The sequence below is a fragment of the Tiliqua scincoides genome, chromosome 4, assembly GCF_035046505.1.
Source record: "Tiliqua scincoides isolate rTilSci1 chromosome 4, rTilSci1.hap2, whole genome shotgun sequence".
Classification (NCBI taxonomy): Eukaryota; Metazoa; Chordata; class Lepidosauria; order Squamata; family Scincidae; genus Tiliqua; species Tiliqua scincoides.
In genome coordinates, this window is record NC_089824.1 from 143982822 (window position 1) to 144005000 (window position 22179).

At 44.2% G+C, this 22179-nt stretch overlaps 1 protein-coding gene across 1 annotated transcript in view; it reads right to left on the bottom strand.

The window, feature by feature from the left end:
* The window catches only part of AK5 (adenylate kinase 5), a 110636-nt gene that overhangs the window by 82763 nt on the left and 5694 nt on the right, over positions 1-22179 (bottom strand). The window contains exon 4 of the mRNA XM_066625457.1: positions 21991-22104. Within this exon, the coding sequence (XP_066481554.1) occupies positions 21991-22104 (114 nt within the window). The remainder of the gene's footprint in view (positions 1-21990; positions 22105-22179) is intronic.

A 22179-nucleotide genomic window follows, 5' to 3' on the forward strand; every position in this document is an offset into this window, starting at 1 on the left:
AACCCAATCACTGTTTATGCAAAAGTGTCTCCTAATCCAATCACTGTTTATGCAAACACATTATAGGAGGAAGTCTGGCATCTTAAATCCACCTCCTTGGAAGAAGTCTGGCATCTTAAATCATGGTTTAAGCGCCTCCTATTCATTGTATTGTTTAATTCAATCACTGCTTAAGTACTGTATGCAAACCTGAACTGCCTTATGAACTGCAACTGTGTTGCCCATTGTTTAAGTTCCCCCATTAAGGAAGCCAACCATTAGACCCCATTGAATTTTGCTGATAATCCTTTCACACACTCCCAAGCACCCTGCTGGTAGTAAGGAAGTTACCATTCAGCTCAGCAGAGTCAGAAAAACCCTTTTTAAGAGAGGACTTTGGCCCACATCTCTCTCTCTGGCTCCCCCTCCAACGACACAACACATCTGGGTTGTGTCAGAGGGTCCTCCACACAGGACTCCCCCCCCCCATCCAATTGCTCTAAAAGACAGGTAACTATCTGGAGTCTGGAACTTTTTCCTTTCTTCCCCCCCCCTTTTTCTCCCCTTCTCTCCCCATCTTTAGTTAGCAACTAGGTTTGGCAGACCAGGGACCCCTAAAAACCTTCCCTACAACCTTTCCTTTTTCTAATTTCCTCGGATGCACCAAATACTTTTTACATGCAACCACCATGAAAGCTAGGTACACTAGATTCAAGCATTAGGACCAAGAAACATACACTTATCCATGTGCATTATGTTTACCTTTGTGCTTTTGAAATAAAACTATAATCTTTTATTAAAAGTTATCTTTCAGTCTCCTCTGTAAGCTAAAAGGGAATTTCTCTGCATTACGCCGTCTTGTTATCCAGCCTGCGATCCTGAGGCTCTAAAAGGGTAGTGTAATAATTCCCCCTAAACAAAACAGCCCTTTTGGTAACAGTCTGAGATAATCTGTGTTGGCGAATCAGGCCTGGAAAGGGGGACAGGATATGGTGTGCACCAATGCTGCTGATAACACCCCCCTGGGCCTGATCTCCCCACCAGCCCCCATCGTCACTCTCCCACCATCACCCACCCCTGCACCAAATTTACCTTGCCTAGTGGGTGTCCCGGGGGGGGTACCATCAGGAAGGTTCTGGCCTTCCCACCAGCATTCCTTAGCCTTCGCACTGCAGCAGAGCACTTTATGGCACATAAAAAAAGCACAAAGCACACAAAGCGCTTTATGGTTTCTGTGACAGTTCAACCCAGTAGAGCATGTGCTCTACCAGTGCTACTGAAGGACAGGATTGGGTCATTAGTCTGTGATACATGATTGCCATAGCAAAGGATGAAATCTTTTCAACAACAACTTTATCACTTGTGGCTAATCAGAATTCATTTTTTGTTGTTAGGAGAACCAACAGTTTTCTCCATAATAGTCTAAGGCTACAATACTATCCACGTTTACAAGGAATTAAGCCCCACAGACCAGTGGTTCTCAAACTGATGGGTCACGACCAACCAGCCCATGTAACACCACCCCTTTCCTTTTAAAAGGTGGGAGCAGGAGGAAAGCAGTGATTCCCAGGATTTTGCTGCTGTGGGGGAAGGGGGCTTTTTTTTAAACTTAACTTTCATGCTGCCAGGGTACAGGGGGTGTGGGGAGCCCCACGGAGCGCTCTGCAGGGCTCCCTGCAGCTTGTAAAAAGTGAAAAATCATGAAATTTTCTGCTATCATGAAAAATCAGAAGTGGGTCACGATCACAACTTTCACTTTTTATAAGCGGAAGGGAGCCCTGCAGAGTGCTCCATGAGGCTCTCCATAGCCCCTGGACCCTGGCAACACATAAGTTAAGTTTAAAAATAGCCCCCCCTTCTCCAGCAGTGGTGCAATCCTGGGGATTGAAGTAGGCCCTCCACAGTTAGTTATACAGCATCTAATGTATATGGAATATGGAATTATTCTATGGAAGAGCTACCAGGTGTTGACACTGGCTGAGTGTCTCTGTCCAGTAAAGATGCCTTGTTGCTAGGTTCATCCTGGAACCCTCATTACCAATGGCTAGCACCTAGTGCATCAATAGGAGGCAGAAGGGGGTGTCATGAGTGACCAGTGCTGGGCTTTGACCAACAGCCCCCACTGTCTAGAGTGACAATCCAAGATTGCAAACAGAAAACAAAGACATGCAAATGCAGCACAGGTGTGAAATTTGTAAAGAACTGTCAGAAATCTTTCATAACTGTGAGTGAAACTGATTATATAATAGCAAGGGCCTTAATTTTCTTTTACTTTGTCACGTCTGATTAAATAAACATCTTGCAATCTGTTCTTAAACTGAGCCTTTCCCATATCTGACTTCCCCCTTAAAGTATTGTAACAAAATGCCAGAAACTTGTAAAAAAAAAACTAGGCAGGACATGGAAAATGGTCTTAAAAAGCTAGGTTTAATGCCAAGTTCTTCTTCTGTATATGGCAACAGACTGTGATGCATTCTTTTAGAATTGTCTTTGCCCTTTACATAAGAACAAAAGAAGAGCCCCGCTGGATCAGACCAAAGGCCCATCTAGTCCAGCTTCCTATATCTCACAGTGGCCTACCAAATGTCTGCATACACAGACTTAAATGGATGTTTTCTATTAAATTGAAAGAATACTATCACTTTCATTTTTAATTGTTTTAAAAGTATAAATCTCATCTTTCCCTCAGGCCCAGATCAAACAGCAGTCTCAAATTAAAAAATGATTAATAGTAATAGAAATTTTGAAAGGTGAACAGTACAAGATAAAATAATACAAAATAAGGGGGATTCACGGGTAAGAGACAGAAAAAATTGGGAAATATTGTAGACCTGTTCCATTGTTTGTTTAGTGCAGGGGTGCCCAAACCCCGGCCCGTGGACCACTTGCGGCCCGCTGCAAGTCCGCATCTGGCCCCCAGGGGGTCCCCCCACCTCCAATTGGCACTCGGCCCTCACCCCAGCCCGTGCTGGCCTGCCGCGCGAGCTCCGCGCCTTGCTTTCCCTCGCTGCCACTGAGCTCAGTGGCAGCGAAGGAAAGATGAGCCCAGCCGGCTTGCAGGGCCTTTTATAGTGGGATGGTAACGTGAGACTTGCAGGTCTCGCATTACTTCCCACTATAAAAGACCCTGTGCGCTTGCGTGCTAGTCTCCTTTCTTGCTCAGGGGCTGGGCTGGGCTGGGCTCTGCTCTGCTCTGTTCCGTTTGGCTCAGCTCCCGTCCCCTCCCTTCCCCTCCTGCAACCTGAGCCAAGGGAGGGGGAGAGAGAGAGATCACAAGGGAGGGGAACCCAGCCCAGCTCGCAGCACGTCTCCCTCCGGAGCGAGGGAGGGCTGGTTGGCTGGCCGGCCAGGCAGGCAGGCAGGCAGCAGCAGCACATGGGCAGGCAGGTAAGCAGCCCAGGCAAAGGAAGGAGGGGAGGGCGAGGGGGCGGGTGAGCAGGCGGGTATGTGAAAGTGTGGAAGACCCCCCCTCCGTGTGTGTGTGTGTGTGTGTGTGTGTGTGTGTGTGAGTGAATGGGATCATAAACTGGCATGAAGATCCCCCCCTTACTAGGGTGGATGGGATCATAAGCTGGCATGAAGACCCCCCCCCTTTACTAGGGTGGATGGGATCATAAACTGGATGGAATTCATTAATTCATTTTCTGTCTCTAATATATTCATTTATGTAAATTTATTTAAATTTAAATGTAAATTAATTCTTTTTTTTTTCCAGGCCCCCGACACAGTGTCAGACAAATGTTGTGGCCCTCCTGCCAAAAACTTTGAGCACCCCTGGTTTAGTGGATTGCAGTCATGTATGGGGGCTACACCTTGGTGCCAGCCTTTGTTCTGCAAGCTATGCATGTTCATTAAAACATCTTTGTAAGGATTCCTGTGCATAAAGCTGTATAGTCTAATTAATGTGTTGGGAAGGCAGTGCCTCTCCCCTACATGTGTTCATTCTATACAAGATGAATTGCTGAACAGGGCTTGAGACATTGGGGTGAGAGAGGCCAATTTATGAAAAAGAGAGGAGAATTGAGAAGAGGAAAGGGATCGAAAGGTTATGTGCTGAACAGGGCAGTAGGGAAAAGCAAGAGATGAGGGCAAGCAAGTTACAAAGAGTGTGGAGACCAGAGCAAGGAGGCAGAATAAAGGCAGGAGACAGAGAGAAGAGGCGATCTGACCAAACAGTCAAACATTAGATTTTTTGGCTTCTGGCCCACATACGCTGACCCACCATGAAGCAAGCTGAAGCAAGCCTTCAGGTGGCAGATTCAGAACGCATTTCATGGGCAGCAGATGCTTGCAGCCTCAGTCTCTTCCCACCCAATTGCTCCTTGCCCCTGCTGTGGAACGCCCACTGCTCCTCTCCTTGCCTCCTTACCCAGTTTTGCCTCCCTTCATCTCCTCCATTCAACAAAGAGCATGTGTTGCTGCTGTGCCACTCTGCCTATTCCTTTCCAGTAGTGAAAGGTATATTTTAAAGTGCACAGGTTCACCATGACACCCCTATAGCCACATCCCATTAAGCCTATAACAACCAAAACAAACTTTAAATGCTTTCATTTCAGTGTTGTTTTTTTTCTCCTGCCACTTATTTCTACTTTGAAATTTATTATACTTAAAGATCTAGATCCTTACATCTCAAACTCTTGGAGTGTGTTGCAAGTCACCTTGGGCATCTGCTTCAGCAGAGGAAAGGTGGTGTAAAAATCTTTTAAATAAATAGTTTTAAAACAAATGTATAAAAATTTCTAAATTGAATTTTAAAAAACCCAAATAAATATAAAAGCTATTAGAGTGCTAGCCTATGTATGTTTATTCAGAAGTCCCACTATGTTCAATTAGACTTACTCCCAGGTAAATCTGCATAGGATTGTAGCCTTCAGGTGCACTCCTAATCAATTTTCCAGCACTGGCATAGCTATCCCAGTGGGGCACGTGCTGCATCCTGCAGTTAGGGGGCAATGATTGTTCCCTTACCTCGGCAAGGCAGAGCTATTCAAACTGGGGCGTTGCAACACCCCAGCCTGAGAGCCCTGGCCTTTACCCCCTTAAGGGGCAGGAGCAGGGGGAAGGCAGCAACGCAATTCCCAGGATCACGTTGCTAAGGGGGGGTTGCAGGGACTGGGATGCACTCACCAGTCCATGCAGCAACCTTCCTGGGGTGCAGGGAGCCCTGCGCAAGTGTCTGCAGGGCTCCTCAGTCTTCCAGAAGTCAAAGTGGAGCAATCACGCTCCACCTCTGTAGAACCGGAAGTGGAGCGTGATCACTCCACTTTCACTTTTAGCTGCAGACCCTTGCACAGGGCTCCCCGCACCCCAGGAAGGCTGCTGCAGGAACTGGTGAGTGCATCCCAGTCCCTGCAGCCCCCCTTAGCAACATGATCCTGAGGATCATGAGGATCGTGTTGCTGCCTCCCCCCTGCCCCCGCTGCCTCCCTCCCTTCCCCTGTAAGACTTACTGTGGTCTTCAAACTCCATGAGAGTTTGAAAACCGCAGAGGTAAGCCAATGTTTGTTCCCTTACAAGTTGCATTACTCTTGCTTCTGTGCTGGAAAGTTGGTTAAGACTGCATCCTTAAAGTAACATGACCAACAATCTGTCCTGGATTGTAGTTCTTAGGACAAATGAAGGCCCAGTCATTAACTTATGCCCCTAGGCAAAGCTCTCAGTTTGCCTTCTCCTGAGCTTAGTGCTGCTTCTTGGCTAAAATCCCTTAAAAAAAATGTTTCAGCTGATTATGCTGCTGCTCTCACTGTAGAAGAATTTCCAGAACTCACTCCCCCACAACTGATTCTTTCCAACTGGCCTGAAGGAGAGGATGGGCAGAGTGGCGCAGTCAGATTTCATACCCATTAGCTGCTATCACTGCACAAAAAAGGAAGAAGAGGAAGAACCTCCTCTTGGCCATTCACATGCTGGTTGGATGGCTCACTAACCAAACCAACCAGCAGAATACACACACCGCATACCACCAAGCCACTCAGATCCAGTCTTATCTAGCTCATAAAGCCAGTGGCATTGTTCTTCAGCAGTCAATCTTAAAGTTGGGAGAAAGTATCATAACAGGTTGGTTGGTTGGTTGGCAACCTTCAGTCTCGAAAGACTATGGTATAAGCCTACAGCACCTGGTATTCCCAGGCGGTCTCCCATCCAAGTACTAACCAGGTCTGACCCTGCTTAGCTTCCAAGATCAGATGAGATCAAGCATGTGCAGGGTAACAGTGATCATTTATATGATCACAGTATCATAACAATTGGTATGTAAAATTGGGGGAGTGAGCCCTGTCAAACTAAGTGGGCCTGTTTCTAAATAAAGGAGCAGGCTGCAAGTTATGAAGAAAACTGCAGTAAAAATCTGGGTTTTGGAAAACATTGCAGAATTACAAGAATTGCAGAATGCCTCAGGAAGCACACACAAGACCACAAGATACTTGCATCTTGCTGCCACCTCCCTGCATCTAGCATTCTATTTACGTTCACACACCCCCAGAGAAGATACCAGATTGCAATAGGATTTATCTTGTGCTACTTTATTAAACACAGTGACCAATTTTTAATGCTTGAAACCTACTGAATATACCTTCCCTCCCTCGTCAGTCTGTGGTAGGTGAAAAAACTGGGGTAGGCCGGATGACAGAAAATAATTCCTTCCTGGTCCTCATATTGAGCAACCAGCTAATCTCAGACTGTACATACCCATCATGGCTTGTAACACATGATGGAGTTTTCCTCCAGAAATCTATCCAATTCTGTTTTAAAGGCATCTAGTCCAGGCGTCTGGTTTTAACAAGCAATGTAATGCTTGCTTAGAAACAATGCCTCATTCTCCAAAGCAAAGAAGATGTCTGCCTGAGATGGTCCCTCTTGCAGAAGCCCTGATCAAATTCAGTCTTGCTGAAACATGTTAAATGTATGGATATTTTTTACAAGGTGGCTCTAATGAAGCAAAAGGTAGGTACACATGTATAATATTGTAAAATGCCATGAAGTAGACATAATGCCTATAACATGTTAATTTTTGCTGAAGTTATGGAGTGTGCCTTTGAGACGTGGGCAGCATAATCCAAATACAGGTGCAGCCTATTGATCCACGGATTTTTTATCTGCGGATTTGTCTCAACCGGAATGGGATGGGGGAACCAAAAGTCACACACCTTTGCCTCCTTTGCCCTGCGCTGGCATCTCCTTCCTTTCCAGGCAGCCCAAAACACTGCAAAAGGGCTCTGTCTTGCTCAGGCAGGGAAATAGCCCTGGAAGATGTTCCCCTTGCAAATGAACAGTAACACTCCTGGAGCCCCTGAGCCAGCAAAGAGGCTGAAGAGAAGAAGGGGGGGCCCGAAAATCTCTGTAGCCAGAACACATGCAGCAAGGTGAAGCTCTCTCTCTCTCTCTCTCTCTCTCTCTCTCTCTCTCTCATGTGCATGCATGCACATGCACGCGCGTGCACACTCTCACTCTCACTCACTCACTCACTCACTCTCACACAGGGGCAGGTGTGGTAGCAACAGAGGGGATTGCTTTAAAAAACCCAGGGAGTGTTTGCCAAATTCCCCCCCCCCCATTGAGTTGGTGCAGGTAATCACTGACACAAGCAACCCCCCCCCCATGGTGCAGGCAATCACTGACACAAGCAATCCTTCCCACCAAGCAAAGCATGAGATATAGCCTACAATCCTCTCCACACTTTCCTGGGAGTAAGCCCCATTGACTGGAATGGAGCTTACTTCTGAGTAGAAACGCATAGGGCTGGACTCTTAAAAGATCAGCATCCCAACTGTGAAGGAAGCTGGGCAGCTGGCAACGGGGAGGGCTGAGAATGGAGGGGGAGGCAGGAGAGAGGATTGCTTTAAAAAACCCAGGGAGTGTTTGCCAAATTCCCCCCCCCATTGAGATGGTGCGGGCAATCAAGGACACAAGCAACCCCCCCCCCCCATGGTGCAGGCTATCACAGATACAAGCAAGCCTTCCCACCAAGCAAAGCATTGCTGGCAACGGGGAGAGCTGAGTACGGAGCGGAGGGGAGGCGATTGATAACAGCTGCCTTCGTTTCTTTCCATCCGGAAATGTCAGGCTGCAGTGTATTTGCGTAACTCTATGGAATTTAGCACGATGCGTTTTTTGCTAATCACGTCGAGTCACGGAACGGAACTAACACAGATAAATAGGCTCCGCCTGTATTCCCCTGAACCAGTGCAAGTCTCTTGCACTAGCTACTGAGTGTTACAAACATGCTGTAAAGTATACTCAGGAGCAGGCTAGGCCAGCACAAGGCAAGATCTGTGCCCAGACAGGGTAAGTTGGTGCGGGCCTGGGTAGGCCAGTGCAGGGGTGGGATAGAGTGGCAGAGCAGCAAAATGGAGGTGGGGAGGGGGAATTTTTGAGTAGGAGAGGGCGGATTGGGAGGCATATCAGGCCTGGGAGGGGGTGGGACCAGCCACAGCAGCACAGGCCAGATCCTAACTCCTGTTCCTGGGCCCACCACCTACATGGGCCACTCCAATTTGCACTTGTGAAACTGCAGGCACAGATCTGAGTAGCCCCATAGGGCGGGCTGGCATGCAACACAGGGTAAGGGGATAAATATCCCCTTTCTCCAAATTGCGCTCCAGCCTGCACCGACCTTGTGCTGGGTACAGCTCAGTCAACTTGGCCTGCCTGTTCCAGCGCAAGATAGGACTGAGCCTTAAGTATGCAATCCTTTGCATACTCACCTGGGAGTAAGCTCCACTGAATACAGTGGGACTTACTTTAGGCCAAATATTCATAAGATTGTGCTGTAAGACTTTTGAATTTCATGTAATTCCTCAGGCAATTCAAAAGCATCTAAAATCAGGTACCTCTTAAAATAAAAGACGAGACATATTAGGAGAACTTCATAAAAACTTTGATTTCTTTGTCACCTTTTCACTTCCTGCATTGTAAAGCCAACAACAATTCCCCATGGAACCTAGCAGGGTTGTTGTCAAGGCTCATGATTCATTGAAATCCATTAATGTTTGTTAAGCACTTTCAGAGCATCATCGATGCATTCCCAATTGCACATAAAGTATTCATGGAGTGTTAAGAATTACCACTTTGATTTGACTACTCTTCGTAACCTTTTTATATCAAGCATGTCCTTTGTTCTCAGTTGAGGAGGCGAAATCAATGTGAATTCTTAATCATCTTTGTATAGCACTGCTAAACTTTACTTTGATAATGGCAACAGGGTAAGCTCTGACAGGAGCAAGGAGAATATGCAACTAGCTTAGCATTTTTTTAGTACTGAGGGACGACATGAAAGGTATTTATCTTCTTCTCCCATATATATATTTATATGTCTGCACTCGAAATTGCTAAGGGCGCAATCCTAACCAACTTTCCAGCACCAAGGTAAGAGCAGTGAAGCTCTGAGGTAAGGGAACAAACATTCCCTTACCTTGAGAAGGCCTCTGTGCCCACCACCCAACTGCAGGATGTAGTACATGCCCCACTGGCACAGCTGTGTCAGTACTGCAAAGCTGGTTAGGATTTTGGCCTAAAATACATCCACAGTATATAGAAAGGTGAAGCAAGCCCTGGGTGAGCCTGTTTTCTCATGCAGGCCCAAAGGTGCACATCTGTCCCCCTCCTTGACTGAGCTGAACCCTTTGGAGTGCCAAAAATGATTCAAGATAGCTGACAGTCTTGTGCCGCTGATGCTGCTTGGTATCCCATCTGCAAATGGATGCATCCCCTAAGAGCCCCAACATGATCATGGAATTTCTAGGGCAGGGGTGTCAAACATAAGGCCCAGGGGCTGTATGCGGCCCACGGAAGCTTTTTATCCAACCCTCAGGCTCTCAGCTGATGAGCAGTGCTGAGGTGTTACTGCTAAAAGGGCAGCCCCCATGAAAAGTGGGCTCTCCCATATCTTGAAATATGATAAAGATTTGCTTGTTTTCTCTTCTGTCATTTGTAGTTAATGAATTCCTAAGTGAGAAAAAGTGCTTATTTTTGGTCATGAGTTGTTTAATGACATCACTTCCTGCCTAATGACTTCACTTCCGGCCCTCAGCAGGCATCATGAATGACATTCAGCCCTCGGTATGAAACGAGTTTGACACCCCTGTTCTAGAGGATGCTCTCATAGGGTAACATAGAGTGGAAAAAGGAGGAGCTGCCACATGAGTCTGAATTTGTGCAACAACTCCGCCTTTTCCCACCCTTCCTATAGGCCAATATGCTTTCTCCAAAAAGTCCCTGCAATAATGATAGTTTTTTCTTCTTCTTAAAATATATTAAATGCATTAAATAATTTTTTTCCAGTCTGCTGAGGTATTGGAGGAGTTGCTGCTGGTTGCCGAGGAAGCACAGAGGAGGTGGACGCGCAGTAAACATGGAAGCATAAGCATGAGGGAGGTGCAGCGGTCCAACACACAGTGAGGGCTGGAATCCCAGCACAATCTTTGTCCCAAAGATCAGGGTAACCTGATGCTGGTCACTCTCACATATACAGTAGATTCAAAACAGCAAAGAAGAAAGGGGGCTTAGGGCGGAATCCTAACCCCTTAGTGCTTCCCAGCACTGACTTAAGGGCAATGCTACTCAAAGGTAAGGGAACAAACATTCCCCTACTTTGAGGAGGCCTCAGTGAGTGACAAACAACTGCAGGATGCAGCACACATCCCACTGGCACCGCTATGCCAATGATGGAAAGTACTGACATAAGGGGTTAGGATTGCGCCCTTAATTATGTGACTTGGAGGGGCAGTTTCTCTCAATTTAATGGTAGTTTTGGCCACCTTTGCTTATGGAAGACAAAGATAAAAGGAGTTAGTGGCAGTATGTTAACATGTACAAGCATATTGTTACTATCTTTTACAAGCTCTTTTGAGAACGTTAAAATAAATATCCTGCATTTGGCTCACGGCAATGCCTTGTGTGTGCAGCAGCTCACCCACAGGCTAACTGGTGAGAAGCTCTAGTCTCATCTTGAAAACATTCTATCCTGCCTCTCAGGTTTATTAATGAACGAATTATACAAGACAATGGAGATCTATATTTTCTTTGCATTTAAAGTTTTGCAAATTTTCTGGAGTGTGGAGGAATGATTCACACTGGAACTATGGGAAGCAGAATTAACCTGTTCTCCTGAACCATTTCATGATGAATATTCCCTCCCACCAAAAAAAACAAAAACAAAAACCCTGCTGTTTGCCCCATTATGGAAAACTTTTCTGATTGGAGCAAAGAGAAGCTTAGGAGAGGATGAAATCATTTTCACCAAGAATATAGTGAAGAAGAGGAGAGAAGAGCTTAATGCCTCCCTCCACCTGTAATAAGGTCCTGATTCAGATCCACCTCCCTGCAGCTAGCTTTTACAAGGAGACAAGGTATCCGCCTGTTGATTTTTGTCATCTTGGCTGGCTGAGACCTTATTATCATTCCTGACAGTCATTCTGTCAGTTATATATTATCTTTCTTATATGTACGATACAACCACCACGATTGGCATTTACTTTTGAGGAACGCACTGACAATGTTTAAGCCAAACAATTTCTTTCCTAGTTGACCTGAAGATATGCTCCATTCATCTATCACCAACAGCAGACAATCAATCAGTGAAGACAAACTATAGGGATAGCATTAGCTTAGCTGTTGTGCTGAAATGCTTATCTTTTCCTTGTTCTCTGAATTATACCACCCTTTAGCTTTAACAGGCACACCAGATTTCATTACAGAGTGCTTTCATTACTTTGCATTACATTGCTGATTTCTTATATTGGTTATTAAAATTCCAGTGCATTTCTGACCCTCTTTTCCTACCCTCCCATCAACGTTCAAACAAGGAAAAACCATCCATCAGCCCTAGGACCAATTTACAGGATGGTAGAATAACCTCATTTTTTAAACCAGCTTTTCCTGCTTCCTGTGCAGGGAAAGAAAAATTTGCACACCAGCCTGTAAAGCGCAATTGGTAGTCTCGTTATACAACTCCTCATCTACAATTTTCAATGTGTTTCAATAACAGGCTGCTTTCCAACAGACCTATATGCATTAAGGAAAAAAAAAGCGTAAAGTATAGGAAGGGACTAGCAATAATTTGAATAATAGGTAAGCTTTCTGCAAATAGAAATGGAGAAGCTGCTAACCAGAGTAGACATTTTTTGTCCTATGTCTCTTTTATAACCACTGTATGCTTGCTTGGAATAAGAATTGACAAATCATGCTGCTCATTTGACAGGATGTCCCTTACGTTTTTTGCAGGATCATACAACTGATCATACAACTGAATAGGAACCAATAGGACATCTAATCTAATCCACAGTTTCAAGGCAAGGACGAGCTCTCTACAGATCAATCAGTGTGGTACAAAACCCAAAATGGATATCCTGCAGAAAGAAGCTTGCAAGGCTTCAGGTGATATTCACAACCAAGTTGAGGCTTGATATGCCATTAAACATAGTGGCTGCTTCTTGTGTTAGACACCACAGTCCTAGTGCCTGAGGATGTCAACAGAAGAGCACATAATTTACACGCAGAAAAGATCCAAAGTTCAATCACTAATATCTCCAGTTGAAACTATCTCAGGTTGCAAGACTCTATTCACTGGTGACTGTTTGGTATCCCCCAACCAGAAAAAGTACAGAGTACAAAATGTTTTCCATATAGTCCTATGTGTATCACCAGCAAATCATTCTCAGATCAAATTATGTCCAGAGTAAATGGCTGTGTTCCTACTTCAGAGACATATGTTCTTTAAACTCTTGCTATGGCTTAGCTAACGTGGAGAAAAGAAAGCACAAGTATATGGGGAAGTGTAGCAATCCATCTATTTCTAAACACACTGTGCTTTTTCCAATGCAATTTCCACTGGCATAGCTGAGCTATTGCCTCTCTGAGAAGGAGACTGCTTACAAATGAAAAATTCTAACCACCATCATGCTTATCTACTTCCAACTTGGATCATTTATATTCCTCCTCTGCATATAATGGTGGCATTAATGGAGTCCATCGCAAACATTAGAATTATTTTGCATTCATGCAGCACAGGTTTAACATACCCCCAAATCACTTTACCCACTATCAAAAAACTTCTTAGTCATTGTTTGGTTTTTAAATAAGCTTCAAGCCTCCAGTCTTTTAAATAAACTGCTGACATTTTCCTTAGGAGGACTGAATCTATTTCAGAGCATGAAAAGCCACAGCACTAGAATAAGCAGCTATAGCTACTGGGGTTTCTGGATGTTTATAGCATGAGGCATATTGTGTTGTGATAGTCAGTAAAATATTAATTATAGCAGTACTTAGCAATTGTGTTGCCTTTAAAATATAAAAGTACCTCTGTGTAATCAATTATATCTAATTACTTAATCTTCACAACTCCCACCAGTTTCAGAGCTAGTGAGACCACTTAGGAGGCAATGCTTATGAGGGACTAAGGCCCACAAAGCTCAGTGGGACTTACTACTGAGTAATTACGCTTAAGGTTGCACTATTATAGCCCAATCTGAACTAAGAGCCCAATCCTGAGCTTAACATGCCAGCTTACCGCCGGCATGCACTGTTGCAAACGTGCCATAAGGCACGTTTGTGAGCGTTAACACCGGGCGAGCGCATGGACAGCTGAGCAGAGGAGAGGAAAGCGGGGGGGGGGAGGCGGGGAAGACGCGTTCCAGGGAGGTGGGTGGTGGGCGGAGGGCAGAGAGAGGGCAGGGAGGGGGTGTGACCAGGAGAGGGTGGGCAAGGCGTGCTGGGGGTGGGAGCAGGGAGGGAGGGAGGCAGAACCAGTGGAGCGACACTCCACCAGATCCTGAGCCTTCTTGTCAGGTTTGGCGCCTGACACAAAGTCTCTTACCTCACCACCGATCTTTTGGTCAGCAGTCAATCGAGTCGCCCCACTGCGGGGCTACTCCCTTTACCTGGGCAAAGGTGACAAAGTCCCCTTCTCCTGAGGTGCCGCCCGCGGCTGCTGTGGGTGTGCAGGATGCGGTGACAGCCATTTTCTGTGCTGCTGCAGCCACATGCCACAGGAGCTCAGGATTGGGCTCTAAGGGCGCAATCCTAACCAACTTTCCAGCACTGGCATCGCTGCGCCAGTGGGGCATATGCTGCACCCTGCAGTTGGGGGGTAGTCACGGAGGCCTCCTCAAGGTAAGGTAGTGTGTGTTCCCTTATCTCGGAGTTGCATTGCCCGTATCTTGATGCTGGAAAGTTGGTTAGGATTGTGCCCCAACTTTCCAGCACCAATACAGCTGTACCAACAGGGTGTGAATAGTATACTGCAGTATGGAGGAAGTCATGGAGGCATCCTCAAGGTGAGTCAATGTTCCCTTACCTTGGAGCTGCACTGTGGCTGCATCAGTGCTGGAAAGTTGGGTAGAATTGGGCTGCTATTTTGTATTTCTCCACTGGTTTTAAGAAGCCTGGTCCCTACTCAGTTGGTCAAAAGGGCCAAAACAGATTATCTACTGCAGTTGTTCTCAAACCTTCAGCACCGGGACTCACTTTTTAGAATGAGAATCTGTCAGGACCCATTAGAAGTGACATCATCAAGCAGGAAAATTTTTTAACAATCCTAGGCTGTGATCCTACCCACACTTACCCAGGAGTAAGTCCCATTTACTGTTACAAGCATATACATAGTAGCCTATAAAAGTACAGATGCACAACATTTCTCCAAATGTAGTCACATACCACGGTAGCATCAAGTCTAATATATTGAAAATAAAATATTGAAATGAATGGGGACCCACCTGAAAATGGCTCACGACCTACCTAGTGAGTCGTGACCCACAGTTTGAGAAACACTGATCTACCGTGTAGATTAGGGAAAGTCACATGCCTATCCTACAAAATAATATTTCTGATTATCTTACAAGCATGTCACTTTTTCACAAAACCTTATAATGTTAAGAGTTGGAACTGACCTCTGAAATCAACTAGTCCAACCCACTGCTCAGTGCAAGCAACTACAGCAACCCTGACCATCCAACCTCTGCTTGCAAACTTCCAATGAGGGAGAGCCTATTCCTTTATGAAGCAGATTGTTCTAGTGCAGGGCAGCTCTTATGTTTAAGAAATTCTACATCATGACTACCCTAAATCTATTTCCCTATCATTTCAATCCCTTAGTTATAGTATTGCCCTCGGGAGCCACAGAGAAAAAGTACTTCCCTTCTTCTCTGTGGCAGCCCTTCAGATATCTGAGGATGCTGTTATAGTTCCCTTTAATTTTTGCTTCTCCAGGTTGAACATACCAAGTTCTTTTAACTATTTCTCATAGGACTAGTTTCCAGACCCCTCACCATCTTAGAAGCCCTCCTCTGAACCCATCCCAGCTCATCAACGTCTTTCTTAAAATGTGGATGCCCAGAACTGCATTCCAAGTGAGGTCCGACTACTTCAGAATAGAGTAGAACCATTACCTCTGTGATTTGGACTCTATGTCTCTGTTAAAGCTACCCAGCAATGCATTAGTGACTGAGAGTTTGCAGCTGGTTCATGTTCAGCTTCTACTCCATTAAGACAACTAGCACTTTTCAAAGATGCCACTGCCAAACCATGTCTCCCCAGAAGTGTAACTAGGGTGGGGCACATGGGGAATGTGACCCAGGCACAAAAATAAGAGGGGCGCAAAAATGTTAAAGAGCTGGGCGGGATGGTCATCTGAGACACAAGGGGTCAATGCCCCCTCTTTTTTTACAATCACCCCAATCTAAAAGTTAAAAAAAAGATTTTTTTCAGTCAATGAGTAGCACGCAGTTGCCCAAATTCTGATCTGAATGACGCAGTTCAAGACCAGACATGTGAAGCCCCCGCCCCACCTCTTGATACTGGAAGACAGCAGCAGGTTTCAGCTTTCATTGCACTGAGAGTCATTTGAAGGCAATGAACTGATCACACATATTGGAAATTATCTGCACACCCTTAGATATCACTGCAACAAATGAAACATCTTTTATGAAACATCTGATCCAATTGAGTCTTATTGTTTTTATGGTTTTAATTATTTTAGCATTGTTTTTATTGTATTAAATATTATTTTGGAAGCTGCCTTGACGGCTCTCAAGCGGTGTGAAAAGGCGGGTTATAAATCCCTTAAATAAATAAATAAATAAATAAATAAATAAATAAATAAATAAATAATCTTTAAAAGATTGTTTCTCCAATGACAAAATAGCAAACGACAACTATTGCTATAAAAATTGGAATACATTTACTCTAAATATACACGGCAATGACTAAATTTAAAAATATGTGCCATTTTAAATGAAAAGGAGAAGTATTTTAATTCTGTGACTTATGGGAATGAGGCTGTCCTTTTTTATCTTGCCCTGGCATTAATTTCCTTTCTTACAGCACCCATCTCTCCATTCTGTACTTGTGGCTCTGATTTTTGTATCTGCATGCAGGACTTTACATTTGTCTTTGTCTTTTATCATTTGGTTACTCTGCATTTTATGTCTGGGACCTGAACACGTGAGCTGATTTCACTGAAAAGCACTGTTTGAGGTGTTGTGCACAGTTTCCAGAGATTCCTCATTCGCACTGCAGCTCCCATACCTCAGCCCAACTCCCTCCCCAAAGATCCTTCAGGAGTGGCTTTTCTGAGGTTTCGGATAACTGCAATAGGAAGAAGGGGATAGAAAAGATGACTTGTGCAAATGCTGTTGCATGAGTGCTACTTGAAGATACAGCCCATTGTCTTGATGAAGAGCCAGAGTCATTTAATGGTCAGAATGTTGAACAAGGGCTGAGGGATTTAATTTCCTGTTCAGGCAAAAAGCTCAATGGCTATTGGGGCTAGACAGAATTGCTCAGTATAACATCTCACAGAATGTAAGCTAAGGTTATCCTTGCCTCTGCAGACTAGGTCAAGAGGCTCCTTTTAAATTATGGTTCCCTTATATTTACTGGATGCACAGCAACTGCCCCTATGCATTCTAGCACAACATCTTTTCCACTCTGTGTGTGTGTGTGTGTGTGTCTGTGTGTGTGTGTGTGTGTGTGTGTGTGTGTGTGTGAGAGAGAGAGAGAGAGAGAGAGAGTTTTAAAGATTGTGATCTCCTTTGGGAGAGGGGATAATTTTTTTAAAATTTATTTTACTGTGCAAACCTCTTTGTGAACTTTATTTTTTGTTGTTGAAAAGCGATATATAAATAGACTCAATAAATAAATCACAAATTGTGGCTGCTCTCAATTAAAGTATGAAAAGCACAGATCTTCCCTTGTAGTTCATCTGAGTAATCTGAACTGGTTTTCTAAAATCCTACCTCTCTCCCCCCCCCCCCCGACTAGCTCTCTTGTAAGTTGCACCTCAGTTCACTCTCATTCATGGCCCACATTACTGCCCCAACAAACAATCCCTTTGCATGTGCTGGGGTTCTAAAAAGAAGACTTCCTCATTCCCTTAAACAAACAGGGCAAGCTCTTCATGCACTGAGGAACACAAGGTTCGAGCAGCCATCTCTCTACTAAGGTGAATAATTCTGGGTTCTGGAATGGAAATGCATGTGCTCATTGAAGCACAGAGGTAATCGAAACGATATGGGATAATTTCTGAGTTCACCTAGCAGGCCTTGCTGGCGGTGGAGGGGGGAATCTAAAGCAAACTAGTATACTACTCATGCTGGTGGTATTGTCAACATTTTCTATTACAATGCAGCCCATAGCAGTCGCTGACTAGCAAATTCTTGTTTCTTTATCTCCATTAGCCCTAAAACCTATCATTTTATGAAGTACTATAGTTGCTATTTTGTCCAGAAGGGGGCCTATTTTTTAGACTCAATTAATGAGGATATGGCTGTCCGTAAATAACTTCAAGCCAGTTATGATGTACAAACCTCTCATGCTAATTTCCAAAGACATACTGTATATTACATAGCATCAATTAAAACGAAGTCACAGCAATTAGAGAAAAATATAATAAAATCTTAGTCCATTCACTTGAGATACTGGTTGGCTGATGGGTTTAACATGCTAGTCCTGCAGGTGATTCACTAGAAAAATCACTAGGATTTTTCACATGGAAAAATAACTCCCATGCCACTTTTGTAACATCTAAAGAGAATCTTAATTTTGCACAGATAATTAGTAGGAACCGAAGCCCCAAACATATAGATACAGATAGTAAATAAATGTACAAGAATGTGACTCATTCAAAGTTATAATGTTGACCTCCAGTAACAGAAGTAATTTAAGTTGTTTTACATTGTAGTTATAACTGTGATATTCAGATACACAGAAGTCTTTTCAATTAGTAGCTAACCTGGAAGACCCAAAACTTGGCTTCAATTCCCAATGACACAAGAGCAAGCAGAGTTGCTTAATGTGTAGTGCGCAAGCCACATTGTCTTAGAGGTACTTTCTACACCAGTTCTCTTCTCTGAAATTGAAGTCTTTGGTCACTTTTAATGAAGAATTCTGGTTGTATTCTTCAAACCATTGTTTTCTCTTTTGTTTCTTCATGTTTTTTTTCAGATCTGATTTGTAATACTGTTTTGTAGTAAAACACAATTGCAAACTGGCATTATTGACGCATTAAGGGTTACTGTGCTGCTTCTCCCTTTTTTAAAGATTTCAAAGCTTTCCTCCTTGCAGGTTCTGCCCTTTCCATTGCTCTCTGCATGGAACAGAAGCTGCCTTGTACCTTTGTACAATGTAGTATGCACACTGACAGGCAGTGGCTTTCCAGGGTTCCAATAAGGGATCTTTCCCAGCCCTACCTGGAGATGCCAAAGACTGAACCAGAGACTTTCTGTATGTAAAGCAAGAGCTTTGCCACCAATCTACAGCTTCTCCCCCAGCTACACTGGATAGAGGCTATAAAAAGGGCAGAAGCTACAAGCAACTACACTCCCCGGAGATATTCACTAAATGAGACTTACTTGTGGTAACTGTACAGAATGATCTTAACCAAGGGAGTCAGCACTACTGGATAATATACTGCTCTATTAAATGTCATAGAGAACCACCAATTTAAATTCTACTGCCAACTGCAAAACAGCAATGCCTCAGCAGCACTCAAGGACTGATTATAAAACCAACCTAGAATCTGGCACTCTTACTGCAGCGTCATGATGAGAAAAATCTGATGCAGTGCAGCTTTTTCCACCACTCCAGCTTCCATGACATCCTCAGGTTCTGTACCCATAATTATTAACAAAGACTAGAACCTCTCCACCAATAGGTGTCCATTAAAAAAGTGGGGATGGAGAAAATTCACTATTTCTTTCATTCCTTTGATTGCAAGCATCGCAAGGCAGTTTAGGGCGCAATCTAGACTGGCAGATGAGCAGGCGCAAGTCCCTTGCACTGCCCCATCGTTGTTGCGAAAGTGCCATAAAACACTTTCGTGCCAACATATGGGCCCGGGCAGGGTGATGCGCCGACTTGGGCCCCAGGCAGGGTGAGTTTGTGCCAGCCAAGCTTGGCTGGTGCGGGTGACTGGCGGAGTAAGGGAGGAGGTGGGAGGGAGGCATTTCGGGGCAGGGGAAGGGCGGGTGGCAGGCATTCCCAGGGGTAGGTGGGGGATGGAGTGGGAGGCGGGACCAGGATTCTAGCCCCATTCCTGGGCAGTTCGGGGCAGTCCACCCCGGATTTGCGCCACCTCCTTCCTTCCACATTTCCTTTTCCTCTCTGTCCCCCTCTCCCTTTTCCAGTGCAGGAAGGAGGAGAAGGTAGCAGGAAAGAGTGTGCCCCCAATCTGATGCAACAGCTAAAGTTGGCCTCATGGATGGGCCAGCCCTGCCTGGATTTTTAATGGAAACCTACCCTAGGTGAGTCGACAACTATGACAATGAGGTATAAGGAGGTATAAGAGGAGAAAACAGGCTTACTGACCAGCCATCTATTTGCCAGTAACCTCAGTACTGTGTAAATATGTAAATACATTTCTGTTCAGGTCTTACGTGCAGCATTTGTGTCTATATCTATAAAAACACTGGGGGTTCAAATGCTAGCAGCAAATTGGGGGGGGGAGGAAGGAGGAGAGGAGGTGCTTTCACTGAACTGAATCTTCTGACATTCAAGTACTTCAGCTTCTCTAATAAGGCATTGCTTTTTGAGAACTAAATCAAATTGCCTCATTAGACTATTGCCTTCCACATATATTTTGTATGGGCCATTCCACTTGGAAATTACAGTACAGAAATTGCTGTTAAGGTTTTTAGTGCTTGTGAGGCACTTTAGAATAATTTGTTTGAAGAGTACTTGTAAAAAAAAGTGCCGCTTTTGAAATTGAACTTTCTCTTGTGACTCAAACAAAATGCTGCATTTGCCGTGCTGGTCCTAATCAGAAGACAAAATATATGCCAGTTCCATGGATTTCATAATTTGGTATATATTAAAATAAATGATTGAAATTCTCATAAACCTGTCCTTTCTTCATGTTTACTTCAGAAGTAGTCACTAGTAAGAAAGAAATAAAATCAGAATTGAATCCTTAATGTAAAGCTGAAAATGCAAAGATGATCTTCAGTTTCTCAAGGATAGGGGCCCATCTCAAACCCCAACCTGCAAGATGGGACCCACCTTCAAGTCCCAACAAGTGAAAAGGGAGAACCAGCAAGCAGTCATGGTTCTTTTTCTTTTTCTACCTGGTGTTGGCCAATCAGCGTGAGTTGCTACTGTACCATTCTGTCTCTTATTTCCTTCAATCTAAGCCAATTGGAAAGAGAACAGGGGTGGATATTGGCATGGGAGAAGCATCCACTCAGTTTTGAAAGGTGGAGGGAGAGAACAAGGAACTGGGGCAAGGCAAAGAACACAGGGAGTGCCATGGCAATGGAAAGAAGGTGAGTGGATGAGAGACTGAAAGGGCTTACTGAAAATTTGGGGTTTGGAAAAGTAACATCTCCAAAGCCTAGTGTAGGATCTAATCTAAGACCCTAGCCCTGGCTGTGTGCAAGCCTAGGGCTCGAAACAATATGACAAGGCAATGCAGCTGTGGTGCACCTGAGATTCAGTCCTGACCCACTTTTGAATACCTCTTTTACCTGCACAACAGCGTGCACAAAGATATTCTATAGCCAAGATACTCTGCTCCGTAAATCACTGTGTGTTACAGAGTTACTACCCTGAATAGAAAACAATGCACTGTCTGATTGAAGTTGACATCCTAGTGCCTCTTCAGTGGGTACTGACTGCTGCTGGAAAGCAGTCAGCATCAGTCTGACAGTACTCTTAGTAGCATGCTGACTGGACCTTGATGGGGGGGAGAGAAAGGATACGATTGGGCTCTGAGTTTCTTACTAGATGAACTCAAAATCGGTTCCAAAATCATGATACCTTCCTATTATTATACTTGAAAAGAACCTTCTGATGTTTAAACATTTTCTACGTGTTTCACCAAAAAGGCCGACTCAATAAAAGGTACACCTTACCTAACTTGTGTGTATTACAAAACACAGATGGTTTCCAAGCTGAATTCTCTTCTAGCAATTTGAAATAACCTTGAGACTGCTTCTCTTCAATTGTGAAAAAATATGCTGCTGAAATGGTTTTCTTCCTAATGAGCACTGAAAATGTGCAATTAAGGAATAACCTTTTCTCTTCCATTTTTAAAAGCATTAATGTAAGAAAAACGTGATTTGTGAAATTGGATCTTTTCTCTTTGGAAGGATTTAATTATATAAGCAAGGAAATAGTTCATTGTTCACTATATGACAGAATTCTGGCTGTTCTCAAGAGGATGAAGCCATTGTATTCCCAAAATGCACGTTAGGAAAACGACCCTTTATCAGCCTGCAATTGGACATCCACAAAGAATTAAGGACAATGCTTATTACTCAATTAACAATAATATTGAATATCTCTGGCGTTTCCTTCTTAAAACTGACAGCTTAAAAGATTTAGGGCCCAATCCTATCCACTTTTCCAGTGCCGGTGCAGCTATGCCAATGGGGCATGCGCTGCATCATGTGGTGAGGGGCCAGTCACAGGAACATTTGTTCCCTTACCTCAGGGCTGCATTGAGGCTGCACCAGTGCTGGAAAGTTGGATAGGATTGGGCCCTTAAACAACAAAAGATTCTAAAGAAAAACAACAATCACTTGCCTGGTCTTCAAAGGAAAGAGCCTGGGCCACATCTCTTGGAAATCCATCAATAACAATACCTTGTTCATCAGGAATCTGCATTAATCTCTGCTTTATCTCAGTAATGGTTGTTTCCTTGTACAGTTAAAAAAAGAAAAGAATCAGTTCTTCTTAGCTGAACACATTAAGCGTGCATTAAGAATCTCACAC